General features: G+C 45.5%; 1 protein-coding gene and 1 pseudogene across 1 annotated transcript; one reads left to right on the top strand and one right to left on the bottom strand.

Annotated features, from left to right (window-relative positions):
• Nucleotides 1-3769: 3769 nt before the first annotated feature.
• On the bottom strand, nucleotides 3770-4399 carry LOC136473675 (uncharacterized). Its single transcript, XM_066471324.1, has one exon. The coding sequence runs from the start codon at nucleotides 4247-4249 to the stop codon at nucleotides 3968-3970; it is 282 nt and encodes a 93-aa protein (XP_066327421.1). The 5' UTR covers nucleotides 4250-4399; the 3' UTR covers nucleotides 3770-3967.
• Nucleotides 4400-6450: 2051 nt separating this feature from the next.
• Nucleotides 6451-24528, top strand: part of LOC136470002 (uncharacterized) — a 42454-nt pseudogene continuing 24376 nt past the window's right edge.

Genomic DNA, 24528 nt, shown 5'->3' with positions numbered 1-24528 from the left:
CATCATTTTCATGACTTGAGTCATCTTTCTTGCCCTTATACTTCTTCTTGTACTTGTCTTTCTTAGGTTTGGGGCATTGATGAGCTAGATGACCAAGTTCTCTACAATTATAGCAATCCATTTTAGAGATAGGTTTCCTTCTATTACTAGTGAAGAATTTCTTCTTCTTGCCATCAAACTTGTTACCATTCTTATTTAGCTTCTTGAGCATCTTAGCAGTTCTTCTCACCATGAGAGCAAGACTTGCGTCATCAATCTCATCATCACTTGAGCTATCATGATCAACTCTTGCTTTGCCCCTCTTCTCTTGGCTAGCCTTGAGTGCCAAATCTTTCTTCTTGGTGGAAGAAGAGCCATCTTATGGAGTGATGTGCATGTACATCTCATGTGCATTGATCTTCCCCAATATTTGAGTTGGTGTAGCGGTGGAAAGATCACCTTGATGAAGCACCATCACAATATGCCCATATTTGTCAATAGGGAGGACACTCAAGATCTTTCTCACAACATCAGAGGGTTGCATTTGTGTGAGTCCAAGCCCATTGACTTCCTCTACAGGAACATTCAATCGTGAATACATCTCATTGGTACTTTCTCTAGGAAGCATCTCAAATGAATTAAGCTTTTTCATCACAAGGTGGTAGCATTCCTCACGCTCACTCTTGGTTCCCTCATGGAGCGCACAAATGTCCGACCATAGTGCATGGGCGTCTTTGTGGTTCCGCACATGGTTAAAAACATCCTTGCAAAGGCCTCTAAAGAGGGTGTTTCTAACCTTTGCATTCCACTTCTCGTAGTTAACCTCATCGCCTTGAAGGTTGGCAGGATCCTTAGGTTTTGGAAAGCCTTATGAGGCGGCTCTAAGAACTCCAACATCTAAAGCCTCTAGGTATGCCTCCATGTGAATTTTCTAATAAGGAAAATTTTCTCTCTCAAAGATAGGAGGGGGTCCATCCCCATGGGACATCTTGCTCTAGCCGGTTAAGCCTAATTTAGGGATCACAAGGCTCCAATACCAATTGAAAGGATCAAGATGCCCAAGAGGGGGGTGAATTAGGCTAATTCTAATTTTTTGCAATAATTAAGCCATACACTTAGCCCATTTCACCCCTTGTGTCTAGAATGTGTTTCTATTGTTCTCCCGTACAAAAGTTTTGCACCCTAGGTTCCAATCCTACCCTAGCATGGCAATTCTAGGAATGTAAAGACATGAAATGAATTGCTCAAATGTAAATGCTCAAAATAAAGAGAGGGAAAGGAACACGGCGATGTTTTCCCGAGGTATTAGAGAGTCGTCACTCCCCACTAGTCCTCGTTGGAGCACCCGCGCAAGGGTCTAGCTCCCCCTTGATCTGGGTAAGGATCAAGTACTCTCTACGGGCTGATTCTTTGACACTCCATCGCGGTGAATCACCCACAACCGCTCACAAAATGACTTGGGTCATCCACAAGCTCCGTCGGATGATCACCAAGCTCCCAATCACCACTGAGCCATCTAGGTGATGGCGATCACCAAGAGTAACAAGCACAAACTCTCACTTGACCAAGACAGGCCTAATGAGTAAGGTGGATGCACACTTGCTACTCCCTATGCACTAATAAGGTCCTTAATCTTGGATTATCAAATCTCAATCACCCCACTAGGCTCTTGCTCTCCCTTGCACTCAAAAGGTGTTTCTCAGCTAAAAAATGGGCAAGAGACCTCAAATAGACGAGTGGGATATGTATTTGTACCCCCATTCAAAACGTAACGATTGAGGTCTAACTCAGCAAGTATTGGGATGACCGGACGCTCCGGTCAAGGTGACAGGATGCTCCGGTCAAAGTGATCGGACGCACCGGTCCGTGTAATACATCAGCGTGTCAAAAAAAAACCGTTTGCTCTGATCGGACTCTGTCCTGCGTCCGGTCAGCGCCCACCGGACGCATCTGGTCATCAAAAACCCTCTCTGAAACCTTACTGATATTGACCGAACGCTGGCACCCAGAGTCCGGTCATTTCTCTGTTCAGTGTCTGGTCCGTGGTCAATAGCTTGTCCACGCTGCTACAGATATGGCTAGCGTCGTGTTCGGTGAGCACTGGTGTCTAGCGTCTGGTCGCACTCTGATTGCTGTTGCCGATCAAATGAACTGACCAGACTCTCCATGCTGCGTCCGGTCACAACCAAACCAACGTCCGGTCAGTCATTTGACTCTCCATTTACTTCTAATTCGAAATTCTTTGTGAATGAAGTTGACTTCTATCGATCTTAGGGCTATTCCTGAGCTACCTAGTGCTAAGTTTGACAAGTGTGCAACACACCTAATCCATTAGACTCATCTAAGTTAAGCTACTAGACCATACCCCCTTAATAGTATGGCCAAAGAAAAAACAAAGTCCTAAACCACTCTAAGGGTCTCTTCAACACAAAACGACACTTAGAACTAGTTCGTCCTTAACCTTGTCGTCCATCCTTTGAAAACCGAAACGATTTTCATCGACAGGGGCATGACAACCATGATTGTCCAATCAATTTCCATTACCATGACCTAACTCAAATTGCCTCTGCAAAACACACATTAGTCATAATAATCTCGTGTCGTCATTAATCATCGAAACTCAACTGGGGGCTTAGATGCTTTCACATATAAAAATAAAAAATAAGTATAGTTTCACAAGTTTTGGAACCTTGATCCATCCTAATAAACAAATATTCTCACCACTAAATTATCAATATCGTTTTAATTAGAAATAATCATGATCTATGCCTAAATCAGCTAAGCAGTTTCTCGTTCAATATAATTAAAATAAATATATCTAGAAAATGTATGTATATACCAGTGCTATCCTCGACGAGGGCTGCCACGTTGAAATCGAGAGAGGTCTTCATCATAAAAGCATCAACCGACAAATCAATTCCTAACACGACGGCAACTAACTTCTTAGTTCTTACTGAATTTAATCAGATACTACAATTACTCCCTCCATTCCAAATTATAAGATGTATTGGTTTTTCTAGGTACATTGCTTTTATTATGAATTTAGACGGTAAGTGTATAGCAAGAGCAATATGTCCAGGTGCTATGCGCAATTTGATTCTGTAACTTTCGTGCTGCCCCAGATAAAAAAAAAGAGAAGGCCATATACGTGTGGCTAGGTGTAGTGACGTTGGCAACCATAAAACATGATCGATTTATTTTCGTGCTGCTGTATATACAAGCTAGATAAAAAAAGGTCATATACATTTGCCTAGGTGTAGTGACGTGGGCAACAATAAAACATGATTGATTTTTTATTATCCAAACCAAAAAATTTAATTATTATATGAAAATCTTTCATTTTATTTTTCGTTGTAACGCACAGACATGTTTGCTGGTACGAGAAAATGTGTGGTATAGATGTCGTCAATTGTTGATAGACCATGCCGTCTAGGGGGGCATCTCCACCATGTTGCTTCTTGATTTTCCTCTTCCTCCGATTTCTCTTTTTCTTCCTACTATATTTTCTTCGTTCTCTCCTTCATCTATACACAAAACTTGTAGGGGTGCTTCATACTGTGATATCAGTGGGAAATCCACAGTGGAAGAAGAGGCCAGATTTTGGGAATATGTCTGCAACGAACTGAGCCGAAGCGCACAGCACAATGCACATGCGAATCTTCTCGTCACATCGGAGGCACGAGAGAATATAGTTCGGTAGGAGAATGCATCATGTATCACTCTGCTAGATGCCTTGTCTGGATTGTATGTAATAATAAAACTGAAAAAAAATAAAGAACCATTTCCCACGCAATCTAGAGCTTCCAATGCAAACAAAACAAGAAGCGAGAGGTCAGTACATTTCATTTCCACTAGCCGAAGAGGTTAAATACATCCACATCTATCCGGTACCGGGAAGTGGAGCACATGATGCACACAAGCATATCATCAGTGCGCCGCTGTAGCGACAGAAGGTAAGGTGCAGGAGCCAGGGAGGGAGTAGCAGGTGCTAATACGGCTTGAGGTAGTCGAAGAGATGCTCCCGGAATGTCGCCGCATCCGCCGTCGGCGACCCGACGGGAGAGCGCGGCACGTCGGCGTGCTGGTTCTGATCCCTCGGCCTCTGCTGGCCCGGGGCTGCTGCGGTTGCCGGTGGCAGCTTCAGCTTGTCGATCTCTATCTGCAGCGCCCTCAAGTGCCGCCGGCGCCGCTGCGGCTGCTGCTGCTGCTGCTGCTTCTTCTGCTCCCGGCGCTTGTTCACGTACTCCTCGTGGATGAACACCTCAATCATCTTCGCTCCCCAATCAAGCTCCCATCTGCTTCCAAATCGCGGACTCGCTGTACTAGAAGCTCCCAGGATCTGGAGGATGTTGACAGAGTTGAAGAGATCAGGAGCACTACAACTGATGAACTGAAGAGCACAGATGGGCAGCAGGAAGAGTGGTGGTGCTGGTATTTGTGCCGAGCTAGAGCTTAGCGTCCGCATCTTTATAGGCAACCAAGCCAAGTCAATTATTCGTGTGCTCAGACACTTGTCCAGCTTACACTGGCCAGCAGCTGCTAGGCATGGGCCATGAAAGGGTCCAGCCAGCAGTGTGACTGACAGTTTAATAGCCGCTTATTGGCAGTATGAGCAGTTAAGACATGTTAGCCCAAAGTTGGATATTACTACCAGTTAGCACTACGCGTAATAATTTCTGACATGTGATGCAACTGCATTATTTTTATTTTGTTTGTCTGGAATCGGATCCGTGCTTCCACTAGACCTTATCCGCTACTAGCACTCTAGCAGCACAAACAAAAGCAGCAGGGCTCGCTGTTCCCATCACCGTGAGTCCCGTTTCAGGACTTGATTAATCCCTGAAGATGCTTAACATTGATGGTGTGTCGAGCATGTTGTATTATACAAGTCCATACAGTATCAGCGGAGCTGCTCGAGGGGACAGTGAACAGGGGGACGGTGCGCGTGCCCGTCCAGGTGGCCTCCCTGCCTCTGCCTGCTTGCCTCCTGGGTCCTGGTGCGTGGTATGTGAGGCTCTGACAGACGGACGGATAAACTACCCGGTTCAATTAGCACTCAACTGTGGCAAATCGCAGCGGCATCAGCGATGTGTTGGCACGTGGATTAGAGAAAAGCGCCATAATGCAAAGAAAACGGCATATCATCTGCTGCAAGATGGTACATGTGCACATGGAAATTGGATTGGGTTCGAATTTGACAGTAACTTGTATTCTTTAAGTCAAGTTCCATCCTGCTGCAAGTTTCATCCTGGCACTGAGAATTAGAACTGATAAACTCACTCGTCAGTCGTCACCCCTAGTACAACAACTAATTCCAATATTCCATCAAAGTAAAGATACTAATAGAGCAGAGAAAAGGGAGATGCATACTATCACCCTGTTCGTTTAGCTGATAAGCTATGACTGAAAATACTGTTGTCTGATTTATTGTAAGAGAAAAATACTGTTCATTGGCTAAAAAAATACAGCTTATAAGCGAAACTAACGGGGCGCATATCGTGGCACAGCCTCAGCGGCTGCAGTGGCAAGATTTGTACTATGCGGGAAAATGTTGCAGGTATGAGTGAATATGAATACTGCAGCAGCAGGATCAATCACAGCCGAACAATTTCAAGACACCAGTATTAGCATTTGTCGTTTTCAGCACAAAGATCATAGTTTTCCCAATTCCTACAATTGGGCCCAAATTGAATTTCAACACGTACAACAGCCGATGCGTCCTATTCGCTTCGCTGAAAAATCAGGCTAAAAAATATTGCTCGCTGATTTGCTGTGAGAGGTTGAGTCAACTTGCACTTTGTATCAGCACTCCGAGTTCCCGAATTCTTCCATACTCCAGAAAAAAGAAAACTCCTCTAGGAAATAGATTGTGATGATTATGTGTTAAATAGAACTAACTCCATTTGACATCGAGGGGCTATTTGGTTGAAGGCCTTGATGGTCGCTAGGCCTTACCAGGACACTAAGAGCAATTCCAAGAGTTCTCAAAAATATAACTCCCAAAACTCTGTATTGAAGGCTCTCTTAAATAATTGTTTTTCAAAAACTAGTTTCCTCCACAGCAGCTCCCTAATATTTTGCACCCAAAAATATTTTTGAACTTGCCACATCGCCATTTAGTTGGATGAGGACGGGCTAGAAACAGAATTAGTTGGATTCTGACTTTTCCGTGCTTGACTTGTTTCGTTGGCCAGTTGTTCCTTCCTCCGTAGCTCCTGAAGTCTGACCTTTTCTGTCCGCTCATCCTTCCCGGTACGGTGACTCCAGGTCTCCAACCTTACAATACACGTACGAGGACAGGCTGATCTCCAGATATGCTAGCGCCGCCATCAAGCTTGTGCTCATCGCCATCACCTGTGTCCTTGCCTGTTCTCTGCTAGCGGTCCTCCTCTTGTCGACTTGTTACGACACCACAAAGATCTTCCGCAATATTGTCTAATTCTAGTTCGAGATAAGAAAAAAGGATCTGCCATGGATCAACATAGCTTTCTCATGAACCAGGTGTTAGATGATTCATCGTCGTTAGGTGATGACGATGATTTCTTTTTTGATGTCGTACATGCGGTAATTGATGAGGATGAGTCTGATGAAGAACCAAAACATTGGGGTTCTGTTCATGGGCATCGAGTGCTTCAGCGTGATAGACAGGCGGGACATCAGAGGCTATACCAGGATTATTTCGCCGATGATCCAACGTACGCGCCAAATTATTTTAGACGAAGGTATACCATAAAACACATTTTGTAGAAAAGATGCTTATATATGTGTCTAATTGTTTTATAGTGCAAGTTTCGAATGGGTCGTACATTGTTTCTGCGCATACTACAAGCTGTAGAACAACACGATGAATATTTTGTGCAAAAAAGGAATGCTACCGGTACACTTGGTCCGTCTAGCTTGCAGAAGATTATAGCAGCATTTCGGATGTTAGCTTATGGAGTAGCAACTGATGCTATGTATGATTATGTTCGTATTGGTGAGAGTGCTGCAATTGAAAGTCTCAGAAGGTTTGTCGTCGCTGTTGTAGAAGTTTTTGGAGACGAGTACTTGAGATCACCAAATGAAGATGATACCGCTAGATTACTTGCAATTGGAGAAAGAAGAGGTTTTCCTGGTATGCTTGGGTCCATATATTGTATGCACTGGAGGTGGAAAACTGTCCTCATGAATGGCAATGTATGTACAAAGGGCATGTGCATGAGCCTACAATTATACTAGAAGCTGTTGCTTCAAAAGATTTGTGGATTTGGCATGCTTTCTTTGGGATGCCTGGTTGACACAATTACATCAACATTTTGCAACGTAAAAGCATCTAGGCCCCTAGTTGGTTTTCGGTGATTAATGATAATACATGATTGCTATGACTAACGTATGTTTTGCAGAGGCAATTAAGTTAGGTCATGGTAATGGCAATTGATTGGGCAATCATGGTTGTCATGCCCCTACGATGGAAATCGTTTCGGTTTTCAAATGATGGACAAAAAGGTTAAGGATGGACTAGTTCTAAATGTCGTTTGGTGTTGAAGAAACACTTAGAGTAGTTTAGGACTTGGTTTTTCCTTTGGCCATACTATTAAGGGGGGTATGGACGGATAGCTTGACCTAGGTGAGTCTAGTGAGTTAGGTGTGATGCACACTTGTCAAATCTAGCACTAGGTAGCTCTGAAGTAGCCCTTATATCAATTGGAGCGAACTTTATTCACATATGATTGTGAGTTGGAAGTGAATGGAGGGTCAAATGTTGACCAGACGCTGGTTTTGGTGTGACCGGACACTGGCGTAGAGTCCGATCAGTTCATTTGATCAAGGTGAAGTCGTCTGGTTGCGACTGGACGCTGAGAGAAGAGTGACCGGACGCTGAGTGTCAGAGTTCGATCAACATCAATAAGGTTTTAGAGAGCAGTTTTTATGACCGGACGCGTCCGGTCAGTGCTGACCGAACGCTGGTCAGTGCTGACCGAACGCTGGTCAGAGTCCGGTCACAACTTAACTGCTTGGTGTCGGGGAGAACTGACTGGAGCATCTGGTCACCTCGCAGAGGCACATAACGGTTTGTTTTGAATGAGGGGTTATAAATACTTTCTCTATTCACTCAAGGAGATACTCTTGCCCATTTCAATAGCTGAGAAACACCCTTGAGAGTGCCAAGGAGAGCAAGAGTCTAGTGAGGTGATTGAGATTTGAGAATCCAAGATTAAGGCCTCATTAGTAAAAAGAGAGTAGCAAGTGTGCATCCACCCTTCTCATTAGGCTTGTTGTGGTCAAGTGAGAGTTCTTGCTTGTTACTCTTGGTGATCGCCATCACCTAGATGGCTTGGTGGTGATTGGGAGTTTGGTGATCATCTGGCGGAGCTTGTGGATGACCCAACTCAAGTTGTGAGCGGTTGTAGGTGATTCACCGTGATGGAGTGTCGACCCGTAGAGAGCACTTGATCCTTGTGCAGATCAAGGGGGAGCTACACTCTTGCACGGGTGCTCCAACGAGGACTGGTGGGGAGTGGCGACTCTCCGATACCTCGGCAAAACATCGCGGCATTCCTCCTTCTCTCTTTACTTTAAGCATTTACTTTGAGCAATTCAATTCGTGTCTTTACATTCATAAAATTGTCATGCTAGAGTAGGATTGGAACTTAGGGTGCTAAACTTTTGTGCAGTAGAACATTAGAAACACATTCTAGGCACAAGGAGTAAAGTGAGCTAAGTGTAGGGTTTAATTATTGCAAAGAATTTTAGAATTAGCCCAATTCACCCCCTCTTGGGCATCTTGATCCTTTCAATTGGTATCAGAGCCTCATGCTCATGTATTTAGGCTTAACTGCCTAGAGAAAGATGTCCCATGGGGATGGACCTCCTCTATCTTTGAGGGAGATGATTTTCCATATTGGAAAATCCGCATGGAGGCGTATAGATGTTGGAATTCTTAGAGCCGCCTCTCGAGGTTTCCCAAAACCTAGGGATCCCACACACCTTCAAGGCGATGAAGTGAACTACAAAAAATGGAATGCAAAGGCTAGAAACACCATCTTTAGAGGCCTTTACAAAGATGTGTTTAACCGGGTGAGAAACCACAAGGACGCACATGCACTATGGTCAGACATTTGTGCGCTCCATGAGGGAATTAAGAGCGAGCATGAGGAACGCTATCATCTTGTAATGAAAAAGCTTAATTCTTTTGAGATGCTTCCTAAAGAGAGTGCTAATGAAATATACTCACGCTTGAATGTTCTTGTAGAGGAAGTCAATGGGCTTGGACTTACACAAATACAACCATCCGATGTTGTAAGAAAGATCTTGAGTGTCCTCCCCATTGATAAATATGGGCACATTTTGACTGTGCTTCATCAAGGAGATCTTTCCACCGCTACACCAACTCAAATCTTGGGAAAGATCAATGCTCATGAGATGCACATGCACACCACACCACAAGATGGCTCATCCTCTACCAAGAAGAAAGACAAAGACTTAACATTCAAGGCTAGCCAAGAGAAGGGCAAAGCAAGAATTGAGTATGAGAGCTCAAGTGATGATGAAGTTGATGATGCAAGTCTTGCTCTCATGGTGAGAAGAACCGCCAAGATGCTAAAGAAGCTCAACAAGAATGGCATCAAGTTTGATGGGAAGAAAAAAAAAGTTCTTCACTAGCACTAGAAGGAAGCCAATCTCGAAGATGGATTGCTACAATTATGGAGAACTTGGTCATCTAGCACATCAATGCACCAAGCCCAAGAAAGACAAGTACAAGAAAAAGTACAAGGGCAAGAAAGATGACTCAAGTAATGAAGATAAAGATGAGAAGAAAAAAATAAGCCATACAAGAAGAAAGATGGCAAGAAGGACTTCCACAAGAAGAAGAAAAATGTCAAGGCATACATCGTCGGTGATTAGCTCACAGACATTGATTCATCAAGTTGCTCATCCGATGATGATAGTGAGAATGAGAAGGTGGCCGCAATTGTGATTGACTCTTCATCATCTTCACCGACACCACTGCTACCATGATGATAGTAGTAGTGGTGATGATCATGCTAGCAATGATGATAGTGATAGTGATGATGATGAATTTGAACCACCTTTATATGATGATCTTGTTAAATTGCTAAATCAATACACTAAGATCATTAGAAAGTCAAGAGCTAAGAATGAAAAGCTAGAAATTAAGAATGACTCTCTTTTAGCTAAATGTGACACAGCGGAAAAGGCTAGTGTTGAGCTTAGAGAAGCAAATGATGCTATGTCATCCAAACTCAAGGAGCTCAAATCTTCTAAGAAAGAACTTAAAGAAAAACATGACAAACTTGAGGGGATACATAATAAACTCATCACTAGCTATAACATGCTAAAAGAAGAGTATACCAACCTTAAGGTTAGTCATGATAATCTTGTTATCTCTCATGAGTTTTTATCCAATGAGCCATATGATGCTACTAGCGATGTTGTTAAGATTGATATAGCTACATCATGTGATGATTTAATTGTTGAGAGCATTGAGCAAGGTTCTAGTAGTAAAGGCAAGCAAGTGGTTGAGTCCGATGATTATGATGAGTATGTCAAGATCAAGAATGAGAATGAGAAGCTAAAGAAAGATCTTGAGAAGCTATCAACCACCAACACTATTGTGTTAGAGAACCTTGATCATGATTATGATGTAGAGCTCAAGGAAGAAAACGAGAAACTTAAAGAAGAGAACAAGAAACTAAAGATGGAGAAAAATCATGATGAGGTAAAAGAAGAGAACAAGAAGCTCAAGTTGGAGAAAGAACATCTCAAGATTGGCTTGAGCAAGTTCACAAGAGGCAAGCATCTTCAAAGTGAGTTACTCATGAACACTGCCATGAAGATGGATAGAAGTGGAATTGGATATTTGGCAAATCAAGAGAAGAAGGCTCAAGCTCAACAACAACAACATAAGTTAAAGTCAAAGCCAAAGAGGTGTTTTGAGTGTGGACAAGAAGGCCACTTTACCCATGAGTGTCAAACTCCACCACCCCAACCCTTGCCCAAGCATGCTAGACCCTTTGCTTTCAATGCTCATTACATGCTTAGAAAGGAATCTAATGGAAAAATGAAAGTTATGTTCTTAGGATCTCCCAACAAGAATAGGCCTAAGAAAATTTGGGTTGCAAAGTCACTAGTAAAGAAAGTCAAGGGCCCTCAACAAGTATGGGTCCCTAAATAAGCTTGATCTCTTATGTGTAGGTGAACTACAAGACCGGTGGAAGTCATTGGGTAATTGATAGTGGTTGCACACAACATTTGACCGGTGATCCTCGTATGTTCACCTCACTAGATGAAGAAGTAGATGGACAAGAAAGAATTACATTTGGAGATAATTCAAAGGGCAAAGTGGCAATATCAAATGATCATTCTATCTCAAATGTGCTATATGTTGCTTCCTTGAGTTTCAACTTGCTATCCATTGGACATTTGTGTGATCTTGGCTTCCAATGCTTATTTACCGAGAAGAAAGTTGTTGTATCTAAGAAAGATGATGATCAAGTTATATTCAAGGGATTTAGATACAACAACCTATATCTAGTGGATTTCACCTCCGAAGATGCTAACTTGAAGACATGCCTATTCACCAAAATATCACTTGGGTGGCTATGGCATAGAAGACTTGCTCATGTTGGGATGAGTTCACTCAAGAAGCTTATGAAGAATGAATTGGTGAGAGGGTTGAAGGATGTGAAATTTGAGAAGGATAAGCTTTGTAGTGCATGTCAAGCCGGCAAACAAGTTGCAAACACTCATCCTACAAAAGCTTTCATGTCAACCACAAGAGTGCTAGAGCTCCTTCACATGGACTTATTTGGACCAACAACTTATAAGAGTTTGGGAGGAAATCTTTATTGTCTTGTGATTGTTGATGACTACTCAAGATATACATGGGTGTTCTTCCTTCATGACAAGACCAAAGTTGCATCATGCTTCAAGAAGTTTGCCAAGAGAGCACAAAATGAGTTTGAAGTGAAGCTCAAAAATATTAGAAGTGATAATGGTAAAGAGATTGACAACACAAACATTGAAGCCTATTGTGATAAAGTTGGAATCAAGCATGAGGTCTCCACAACATACACTCCTCAACAAAATGGTGTAGTAGAGAGAAAGAACTGGACACTCATTACACTTGCAAGAACAATGCTTAATGAGCACAACACACCCAAATCTCTATGGGCGGAAGCTATCAACACCGTATGCTATGCATCCAACCGCCTATTCCTTCAAAAGTTTCTTGGCAAGACACCTTATGAGTTGCTCAATGGGAAAAAGCCAGACATCTCCTTCTTTAGGGTGTTTGGTTGCAAATGCTACATCTACAAGAAGCGGCAACACCTAGGAAAGTTTAAAAGATGTTGTGATACTGGTTTTCTTGTTTGTTACTCCTCAAAGTCCAAAGCATATAGAGTATTTAATCATACCACCGGCTTGTTGAAGAAACATATGATGTGGAATTTGATGAATCTAATGGGTCCCAAGGAACACATGAGAATCTTGATGATGTAGGTGATGAACCATTGAGGGAGGCTATGAAGAACATTCTGGTTGGAGACATCAAGCCTAAAGATGATGAAGATGATGCATAAGTGATTGATCCACCTTCTTCATCAAATGTGCCATAAGATGGTGATAAAGATGTGAGAGTTGAAAATAAAGATACTCATGTCTCCCATGATCAAATGGTGATACAAGCATAAGATGTTGATGCTCCACAACCTCCCCCTCAAGTGGTTGATAGAAGAAATTCACCTTCACTATAAGCTCATCCACAAGATCTCATCATAGGGAGTCTATCAAAGGGTGTAACGACTCGATCTCAAAAGCTTGCTTCTTTTATTGAACATCACTCTTTTGTCTCTTGTGTTGAACCTAAGAATGTAGAAGAAGCTCTTCAAGATTCCGATTGGATAATTGCCATGCATGAAGAATTGAACAACTTTGCCCGCAATGAAGTTTGGACTCTTGAAGAGCGACCACAAGGTGTAAGAGTTATTGGAACAAAGTGGGTGTTCCACAACAAGCAAGATGATCAAGGCGTTGTTGTGAGAAACAAGGCAATACTAGTTGTAAAGGGGTTCTCTCAAGTTGAAGGGTTAGATTTTGGAGAGACCTTTGCACCGGTTGCAAGACTTGAAGCCATTCGTATCCTCCTTGCATCGCATCGCATCATATGTTGATCAACCTCCTAGGTTTGAAGACCCTAGATATCCTAATCATGTTTATAGGTTGTCCAAGGCGCTATATGGGCTTAAGCAAGCCCCAAGAGCATGGTATAAACGCCTTTGGGATTTCCTCATTGAGAAGGGCTTCACCATTGGGAAGGTCGACACCACACTATTCACCAAGAAGCTTGATGGAGAGATCTTCATTTGTCAAGTATATGTTGATGATATCATCTTTGGATCATCAAATGAAGATTCTTGCAAAGAGTTTGGTGAATTGATGTCGAAGAAGTTCGAGATGTCTATGATTGGAGAACTTACATTCTTTCTTGGTTTTCAAGTCAAGCAAATGAGAGAAGGGATTTTCATCTCTCAAGAAAAGTACACTAAGGATCTTCTCAAGAGGTTTAATATGGATGAATGTAAGCCAATCAAGACACCAATGCCATCTAATGGACATCTCAACCTAGATGAGGTAGGTAAAATGGTTGATCAAACTCTCTACCGCTCTATGATTGGTAGCTTGTTATATTTAACTGCATCTAGGCCCGACATCATGTTTAGTGTGTGTATGTGTGCTAGATTTCAAGCTAATCCTAAGGAAGCTTATTTGATTGCCGTTAAAAGAATCCTTAGGTATCTTAAGCACATACCAAGCATTGACCTTTGGTATCCCAAAGGAGCTAGATTTGAATTAGTTGACTATTCCAATTCGGATTATGCCGGTTGCAAAGTTGATATGAAAAGAACATCCGAAGGGTGCCATTTGCTTGGTAGATCGCTTGTGTCTTGGTCCTCTAAGAAACAAAATAGTGTGGCTTTGTCCACTGTCGAAGCGGAATACATTGCCGTGGGTGCTTGTTGTGCATAAATACTTTACATGAAGCAAACTTTGCTAGACTATGGTGTAGTTCTAGAAAAGGTACCTCTTTTATGTGACAATGAGAGTGCGGTAAAACTTGCTAATAATCTGGTTCAACACACTCGCACCAAGCACATAGATATCCGCCATCACTTTCTTAGAGATCATGTTGCTAAGAATGATATATCATTAGAAGGTGTGAGGACTGAGGATCAATTGGCGGATATCTTCACTAAACTGCTAGATGAGGCTACATTTTGTCGGTTGAGGAATGAGCTCAATGTGCTTGATTTTAGTAACTTCACTAGAAAATGAGCGTATGTTGTCCCTTACATTGCATTGTAATATACAACATGTTTAATTTTTGATAATGCATTTAGGGCTTGTCTAACATGGTTAAGATAATCGTCGAAAAGCATGTGAAGAAGCTTAACCTTGGATCAAACATGACAAGAAACTAGAATTACTTTCAAGTATTGCATTACATATGCATGAATGTTGTTTTGTTGTTTCTCTTTAATCACCTTTTTATTGCCTATTTTCTTAAAAAGATTTATAGCCTAAGGCAAAATACTTTGAAAAAATTTGAGAGTTTGAGAGAGGTCACTCATATCAGTCCTAATTGGTGTTTATTTGGGTCTTATTAAAGTTGGGATTTGATTGGGAATAGGCAGCGCAAAGGAACTTTAAAGATTTGCTGAAAAAGAGTGATCGGACGCTGCATCGGACTCTAAAGTCCAGCGTCCGATCAGTTCATAGGAGGTAAACTGTTGCTATGAAGGAGTGACCGGACGCTGAAACACTTCTTTCCCTGCGTCCAGTCAGATGACGTCCTTGCGTCCGGTCAAACGAAGAAGAAGATCTAAGGATCGACCGGACTCTGGCTACGTCCGGTCAGTGGTGATCAGACGCATCCGGTCATGACTCAAGAGGATTTGGACCTCTCTGGAGTCGACCAGACTCTGGGTGGCAGCTTCTGGTCGTTGCCACCGGAGCGTTCGGTCAGTAGAAAACGTGCGGGTTTCAAACTCTTTCTTCTTTCCTTATCCATTACATCTAGGGGCCACCATATAACGTCGCGCCGTGACCTAATCCAGTCACCCACGCCAACTTTGCCGCTCCCGAGCAACCATGCCACGCCCAAGTCACATCGCCCATGCCCTAACCGTCGTGCCGCCGCGCTCGCCTCCGCCACCGCACAGCCGCGCCTCGTCGCCTGCCGCACCGCCGCGCCTACGCCATCGTAGCTCGCCCATGCCACTGCTCCGCACGCCCGCAGCACTCCCGCACCACCATGCCCTACTCTAGTGCCGTCACCATGCTAGCAACGGTGCACCCGTGCCCATGCGCCTGCCTTGTGCCACCAGAGCCGCCTCAATCTCATCGTTCCCCAATAGTGCCGCCGACCAGCGCTGCATTGCCTCGCCGAAACCCTAACCCTAGGCATTTTTCTTGGTGGTGCCCCTGTGATCCGTTCCTCTTCACTTTGGTCACCGATTTGTCAGGTAGCAAGCCATCGCCTCCGATTTCGTATCTAATGCTTGCTTCTTAGGTTTTCATATCTCTAGATGTATATTGAAATTATGCATATATCCAATTTATTCCATCGTGCAGCGAGTCAGTGTGTTTGAGGTCTCTTTGGTAGTTGCTAGTCAACTCGAGGCCAAGCTTGCAAGTATGGATCTAGGCCAAGCCTCGGAAGTGACAGTTGGCAGTTGATTCTTGTCAGTGGTAGTTGTTCTTTTTAGCTCCAGCAATGGCATATGTCAAGAACGCCGGAGGTGGTCCAGGTGATGAGGATCCAAGGCCTCTGCCTCGCTTGCCTGCTGAGGTGAAAGGCAAGGGGACAAAGAAGACTACATCAAAGAAGCGGAAGTTTGCAGATGCTGATACAGTGAGAGCAGCAGCAGTAGCCACTGCCACAGAGCGTGTAGAGAGAGGAGGAGCTCAGAGTGGTGTTGTCATTGCAGATCAGCTTTCACCAGCATAGAGGGCAGCCATTGAGCAGGTTGAGCGTCGTCATGGTAGTCTAGCTAGGGCTATCATGCTTGAGGGACGGGGGAGCCACAGCAGCAGACACAGCCACTAGTGTAGTCAGAGGGTGCTGAGCAGACAAAGCAGACAGAGGAGATAGAGCAGGCACCTTAGCCATAGTTACGCCGCTCTAGTCATACTCATAGCCAGGTGACACCGAGGCCAGAGACACAGAGGAGGAGTTCTTGTCCACCTCCTAGACCACAGGGTCCGCCTCTAGTGACTCATCTAGACTTGAGGGCCGCCACGGCCAAGTAGGTGCTTCAGAGGGTTTCAATACACCACTATAGGAGAATTTCTATAATGCATATCTTAACAGTGGGGTTGCATTCAGATCATAAAGGGTTTGTTCCATTGAGGCCATTGTAGCAGCAGCTGGAGAGCAGATCCGCCCTCATCTCTCTTACTTCCTAGGGCTGACTAACTTACTTGGACGAACATGCAGATATGAACTATGGGGGGTACGACCCTAGATACCCACAGCGGACCACATGGGCTGCGCCCCCAGGGGTGGCCCAACCCACAAGACGAGGCCTTGCGGGGCATGACTCTGCTCGGTGCCTCTCGCAAGACACCAGGAAGATATCCTAAAGATACTACGAGATCTGTTAGGATACGTATGATCCCAAGATTCCTGTAATTTGTTATTACTTTCTAGTTATCTTTGAGATCTAACCGACTTGTAACCCTACCCTCGGACTATATAAGGTGGGCAGGGACCCCCTCCAAAGTCACGCAATATCATACGATAGCTAATACAAACCAATAGACATAGGAGTAGGGTATTATGTCATACTAATGGCCTAAACATGTCTAACTCATGTGTCTCTGTTGCCTTCTTGTTCTTGATCACACGCTTCTCTGCCGATCAATCTACCTTCGTGGGATACCCCTTAGAGGACTACCAATGATATTCTATCGACAGTTGGCGCACCAAGTAGGGGCTTGTGTGCTATTTCCTTATCGAATAAGATGGCTTTTCCGTAGGCCCTTCGTCCCTCCCACAGCCCGACCAGATCTTCACAATCAGATCCATCTCGTGGATCATCAATGCTGATGGAGTCGGAGAGCTCCTTGAGCCGGTGCAGATCGATTCTACGCCGATCACCCCTGCACCTGTAACTACAAATCCAATCTTAGAACCACCTTCGAGGTCACCTTCATCGACAACTCGCCACCCGCTTCCTCGCTTCTAGAGGAGGCAGATCAACAATGATGATCTGATCGCATCTATCGATTGGGTTGGTCTAAAGCTCGCCGATTGCCTCTCCATCACCGAATCGGCTCTAGACACTCTGGTTCAGCGCCGACCACCCTTCGATCTAGATCTATCAGAGGCTGCTTAGAAAACTCTAGGGGCTATGGCCCTACCCTTTAGGTTTACCAATGCTGCCGCTGCTTACCAAGATGCCCTAAGGGGCAGATTCACCGACCAGGTTGGTGATGTCCATCCTCCCGCTGACCAAATCACCGACCAGCCTCCGCCAGCCATCAACATGCTCCACATCGGCCGATGCTCTGAAGCGTCCCTCCAGACCATCCTAGAGGAGAATCTAGACTTCGAGTCCCAAGGCTCTACAGAGACCATTGTCGAAACAACCACCGAGCTACTTCTTCCCCCTTCATTCCATGGCAGCGCAATCTTCAACGTTAGCATCGATAGGCCCCCTCGGAATGGCAAAACTAAGGAGGAACGCGCCGCTCATGAGAACCGAAACATCAACCGTGCACAACACCGTGCAAACAAGATGACCCTTGCGATGGCTGAGCAACAGCTTGACTCGCAAAGAAGGCCACTCCAGCGCAACCTCAACGACGAGTTTCTCCATGTTGATGGCCACGATGTCTACAAGACTCTAAGCGCCAATCTGGCCGTGGCCACCAATGAGCTTGCCCGGCTCCCACAGACACCAAAAGTCGTCAAGGTTGCCGCAGTGCTTAAAGCGGTGCATTGTTAGGTCTATGAGATCCGCTAGGATCAGAGACCTTCTTACTCCACAACCTCGATTCGCCGATCAGTCGCCACAAGCTCCGATCGCCGCCCAAGTCGCTTCACCAACCAGTGCCGCGACGATAGGCAACCCCTCCGGGATGGAGCTAGGGGCAACCACATTGAACATCACTGCCAACCTAACCAGGAGGTCGACCAGGATGTCCGAGTGCACCTCAACAATCTCCAAGATGCACGACGACGTATTGACGAACGCTGCTTCGGTCGCCATGAAGAAGAAGGATGCCACCGCTAGGAGTACGAGCAAGAGTACAGTAACCCAGACTCAGCTCTCGAGCTGCTCACCGACAGCAATGTAAAGAGACGATGGTGTCGACAACCCCAAGGGGCCCCAGCATTCACAAGGGCGCTTTGAACACTTCAGTGCCCCTGTGGTTTCAAAATCACTGGGGTCGAGCCCTACGAAGGAAGGATGAACCCGACCCAGTGGCTATAGGCTTATGCCACTTCTGTCCATGCCATCGGAGGAGACACCAGTGTCATGGCGAACTATCTTCCTGTCATGCTCACATGGGCCGCCATGAGCTGGTTTACAAGCCTTGCCCCAAACTCCATCGAATACTAGGAAGAGCTAAAAAAAGTCTTCACCGACAATTACATGGCTACGTGTACTCAGCCGGGCACCAAGCATGATATGAATCACATCAACTAGAAGTCGTCCGAGCTCCTCCATAGCTACATCCGATGCTTTTCCGAGATGAGGAACTCTATTCCCAACATCACGGAAGCTGTGGTCATCACCGCCTTTATCCGAGGACTCCACCACTGTGAGCTTCGTTCCAAGTTCAACCGTAAGCCACCCACAGGGATTGGTGAGATGATCATGACCGCCAACCAGTACACTAACACCGATGAAGCCGAGGTGCACTTCAATAAGGATGTGGGTACTCATCACCCAACATGCCGCTACAACGACTGCCCCAACGACCGATGCCACAATGACCGCCGCTACGACGACCGTAGTTACCATCGTGACAGCGGCCGTGATCGGCCTGATGGACACAAGTTTGGCCAAAATTGCCACCATCTTCAATGAACCTCGAGCCAAATGCAACTATGATGAGCAATACAAGAAGATCCTCGACAACCCGTGCCCTCTCCACAAGAACGCCAAGCATAAGATGAAGAACTACCTCGGCTGGGCTAAGGAGTTCTAGGACAAAAAGCTGGACGACGACACCAACGACAGAGCCAGAGGCCACCAACCACCTGGGGGCAATAACAATGCCTTCCAGGACCACAACAAGGTGGTCGCCACCATCTTCGGGGGCTTCGCCTCCACCGACAGTAGAAGAGAATGAAAGTTCACCTCATGGCGGGTTCTCATCGTCACTACGGAAGATGCTGCCACCAACCCTAGCTATCGCCCATGGTCTGAGGTCCCCATCACCTTCAGCAAGGTTGACCAGTGGGCGAACATCCCTACATAGGGCATTTTCCCCTCATCCTCGACGCAACTGTCCAGAAGGTGCTTTTTAGAAAAGTGCTCGTCGACAATGGGAGCGCTCTGAATCTCCTCTTCACCAGAGACCTAAAGGAGCTGGGCCTTGGGTTAGCAGCTCTCACACCCTCTGACTCCTCCTTTTGGGGTGTGGTACCTAGTACGACCTCCAAACCACTTGGAGAGATCTCCCTACCAGTACAGTTTAGCACGACAAGCAACTAACGCTTCGAGCACATCAACTTCTATGTCGCTGACTTCAACACCGCCTACCACGCCATACTTGGTCGGCCAGCTCTGGCCAAGTTCATGGTTGTACCACACTATGCGTATCTGGTGCTAAAGATGCCCTCGCCTGTAGGAGTCCTGGCCCTGCGGGCCAACCTCTCCATTGCCTACGCCTATGAGACAGAGAGTCTCGCCCTCACCGAAGCCACTGACCTCTCCATCCAGATGGCTATCATGGTCAACGAAGCTAAGACGGTGCCCGCCGACGACATGGAGATCCTAGAGCTAGAGCCTCCTCATGTATCCGCCAAGTCCAAGGAAATCAAGGAGGTCGGCCTTAGCCTCGACGACCCCTCCAAGATCGTGAAGATTGGGGCTCACCTTGACCCCAATTAGGAAGGCGCGCTCATCTCCTTCCTACATGCCAACACCGACGTGTTTACTTGGAAACCTGTAGACATGTCGGGGGTACCATGGGAGAAATTGACCACTCCTTGAATGTCTCGCCGACCGCCAAACCGATCAAGCAGAAACTCCGCCGATTCACGCCATACAAGAAGGAGGCTATTAGGGTAGAAATAAAATGGCTTTTAGCTGCTGGATTCATAAAAGAAGTGTATCATCCTGAGTGGTTAGCAAACCCTATTCTCATTTGAAAAAAGAATAAAGAATGAAGAATGTGCGTTGATTACACTAATCTTAACAAACACTGCCCTAAAGACCCCTTAGGTCTACCTCGGATAGATGAGGTTGTAGACTCCACTACCGACTGCAAACTGCTCTCCTTCCTTGACTATTACTCTGGCTATCACCAGATCTCCCTCAAGGAAGAAGACCAGATCAAGACGTCATTCATCACGCCCTTCGGTGCGTACTGCTACACCACCATGTCCTTCGGACTCAAGAATGCCGGGGCTACTTATCAAAGGGTTATCCAGATGTGCCTCGATCAATAGATTGGCCACAACATCGAAGCTTACATCGACGATGTGGTTGTCAAGTCCAAGACCGCTGATGATCTTATCGCCAACCTCGAAGAAACGTTCGCCAACCTTAAAAGGTACCGATGGAAGCTGAACCCTTCAAAGTGCATCTTTGGAGTTCCATCCGGTATACTCTAGGGCTACATTGTTAGCGCATGAGGCATTGAGACCAATCCTAACAAGGTCTCCACCATCACCAACATGAAACGACCAACATGCATCAAGGACATACAGAAGCTTATAGGCTGCATGGCTGCTTTAAGCCGCTTCATATCACGCCTCGGCGAAAAAGGGCTACCGTTCTTCAAACTCCTCATGGCCTCTGAGCGCTTTTCCTAGTCGAAAGAGGTAGACATAGCCTTCGAGTAGCTTAAGTTGTTCCTAACAAAGCCTCCGATCATGATGGCGCCATGGCCAGATGAAACTCTCCTGATCTATATCGCCGCTACTTCTCGCGTCATCAGCACAGCCATTGTGGTCGAACATGAGAAGACCGGGCATGCCTATAAGGTGCAATGTCTAGTATATTTCATCAGCGAAGTTCTTAATGAGCCCAAGACTTGTTATCCTTAGGTCTAGAAGTTGTTATACGCCATTCTGATTACGTCGTGCAAGCTCTACCACTACTTCGAGTATTACAAGATCGCTGTGGTCACCGAGTTCCCTCTAGGGGAAATCCTCCGCAACAAAGAGGATAACGGCCATATCATCAAGTGGGCTATTGAGCTCGGCACTTACTCTATTGAATTTAGAAGCAGGCCTACCATCAAGTCTCAGGCGCTTGCTAATTTCATTGTTGAGTGGACCGAGATCCAAGAGCCCATCGCTACCACCTGCCCTGAGCACTAGGTGATGTACTTCAACAGTGCCCTTAACATCAATGGTGCTGGTGCAGGTATTCTGTTCATTACACCGACCAAGGATAAGCTCTGATACGTTCTCGGGATACACTTTCCGACCTCCAACAACGCCACTGAATATGAAGCATTTCTCCACATACTCCATATAGCCATTGAGCTCGGCATCAAACGCCTCATGGTATATGGGGACTCCGTGCTGGTCATCAACTAGCTCAACAAAGATTGGTCCTGCTCCAGTGAGAAGATGGATGCATATTACACCGAAATTAGGAAGCTTGAAGGGAAGTTCTATGGTACCGAGTACCACCATGTGGTACACGATCAAAATCAGCTCGTTGATCACCTATCCAAGCTAGGCTCCTCTCATGCCACAATTCCGCCAGGGGTTTTCATTCAAGATCTTCTGGCGCCATCCATTAAGGAAGATAAGGAAATTTAGGAAGTTCCTCCCACCGAGCAGTTGGTACTTACGGTACCTTCACCGGTCGCCGATTGGAGGGAACAATTCATCAAGTACCACTCCAGCGCCGAAGTACCCACCGATAAGACTGAAACCGAATGCCTAATCCATCGAAGCAAGCATTACATGCTGGTAGATGACAACTTGATGAGGAAAAGTGCTAAGGAAGGGATACTGCAAAAATGCATCACCCAAGAAGACGGAGTGAAGCTACTTCTCGAAATTCACTCTGGTTCCTGCGGCAACCACGCGGCCTCGAGAACACGTTGAGAACACTGGTCGGCAAAGCTTTCCAAGCTAGTTTTTACTGGCCCATGGCCATCTTCGATGCAGAAGACCTCATCAGACATTGTGAAAGATGCCAATTTTTCGCCAAGAAGACCATCCTAGCTTCCTGCCCTTCGCATGCTGGGGACTGGATATGATTGGGCCTTTCAAGCCAGCACCAGGTGGTTTCCGGTACGTATACATCGCCATCGACAAGTTCTCCAAGTGGACCGAGTATAAACCGCTCATCTTGGCTACTACAAAGAAAGCAGTTGAGCTCTTCGAAGATATCATCCACAGATTCAGTCTTTCGAACAACATCATCACCGACCTCAGAACTATGTTTGCTGGCCATCACTTTTGGGACTTATGTGAAGACCGATGCATCTCCATCAAATACGTCTCTGTTGCCCACCCTAGAGCCAATGGCCAGGTCGAACGGGTGAATGGCATAATCCTTGATGCCCTCAAAAAGAGGCTATATCAGAAAGAAGAAAAGCATTAGGGCAGATGGCTCATGGAGCTACCAGCTGTAGTGTGGGGACTGTGCACTCAAGCTAGTTGCAGCACCGGTGTGTCTCTATATTTCATAGTTTATGGCTTAGAAGCCATACTACAAGCGGATATTGCCTTCCAAGCACCTAGGGTGGACAATTATGATGAAGAGCAAGCCGCAGTTGTTCGGTCAGAGGACATCGATAGGGCCGAGGAAGAACGCCTAATCACCTACGTCTGCATAGCCAAATATCTAGAAGGCTTGCAGAGGTACTACAACCGCAACATCAAAGGTCATTCATTTGCTGTCGACAACCTCGTTCTCCATAGAAAACAAAAAACCGAAGGGATGCACAAGCTCTCCTCCCCATGGGAAGGACCTTACGTCATCAAAGAGGTTACCCGACCAGGGTCCTATCGCCTATGTGACTTAGACAAAATCGATGTCCTCAATTCATGGCACATCGAGCACCTTATATGTTTCTATCCTTGAAACACTCTAGATATGTACTCTCCATTTCATGATCAATAAAGTTTTGGTCTCCATAATTTGTCTCCATTATTTCTCCATTATGGTTTAATCTCCACTTACGGTCGCCGAGCTTTTAGCTACTCCATGATGAACTCCAATACAAAATCATCATAACTGCGCCGCCCACGTTTCTCCAAATCTCCAACGTATTCGTCGAACGATTTTTCTCCAAATCACCGACCACGTTTCTCCAAATCTCCAACATTTTCGCCGAACATGTTTTCTCCAAAACGCCGAACAAGTTTTCTCCCAATCACTGACGTATATCGCCGAACACGTTTTCCCCAAATCATCGAACACGTTTTCTCCAAATCACCAACGTATATCGCCGAACACGTTTTCTCCAAATCGCCGAACACGTTTTCTCCAAATCGCCAACGTATTTTGCCGAACATGTTTCTCCAAATCGCTGAAGACTTTTCTCCAAATTTCCAAGATATTCATCGATCAGCGAGCAGCATACATTCTGCTCTATTCTCTATGGAAAAGACCTAGTCTCTAACCTCTCCCTACACATGCCACGGGCTTTGCGATCTACGTTATGGGTGGTCGGCTGTGGTTCCTTGGTCACGCCTGTTCCTCCTACACGTGCATGGGATCCACGCTCGATGTTATGGACTATGGGCTAGCCAAGGCTGAGAGCTCCATAAAGAACTAACTACTCAGATGCCACTTATACTACGTTTCTCTCCAAATTATTTTGCCAACCGTCGAGTAGCATATGTTCCGCTCTGCGCTCTATGGAGAATACCCAGTCTCTGATCTCTCCCTACATGTGCTACGGGCTCCGCGCTTTGCATTATAGGTGGTCGGCTATGGTTCCTTGGTAATGCCTGTTCCTCCTACACGTCCACGGGCTCCGCGCTCGACGTTATGGACTATGGGCTAGCTGAGGCCAAAGAGTTCAGTAACGAACTAACTGCTTGGCTTCTACTTATACTACGTATAATTGCATTGGGTTGTTACTACAACAATTTTTCGCCGCAAATATGAACAAGTCGCACAAACATGCACTTCATAACCTTTATACAAATACATAAATGTTTTCTGCACTCTCGCACGCTCTAACTACCTTCTCTAGATGTTACAGATAATTTTATTCGAGTAGATCATCGAGCTCCATCATCACCGTCTGTCTCGCCGAATAGGTCTATATCAACTTTTTCGCTACATCCTCCACCTCATCCTCCAGCTGCTGGGTCTCTGCCTCACCCAG

Source organism: Miscanthus floridulus, chromosome 8 (genome assembly GCF_019320115.1).
Source record: "Miscanthus floridulus cultivar M001 chromosome 8, ASM1932011v1, whole genome shotgun sequence".
Classification (NCBI taxonomy): Eukaryota; Viridiplantae; Streptophyta; class Magnoliopsida; order Poales; family Poaceae; genus Miscanthus; species Miscanthus floridulus.
This window is presented reverse-complemented; position numbering and strand designations above follow the sequence as displayed.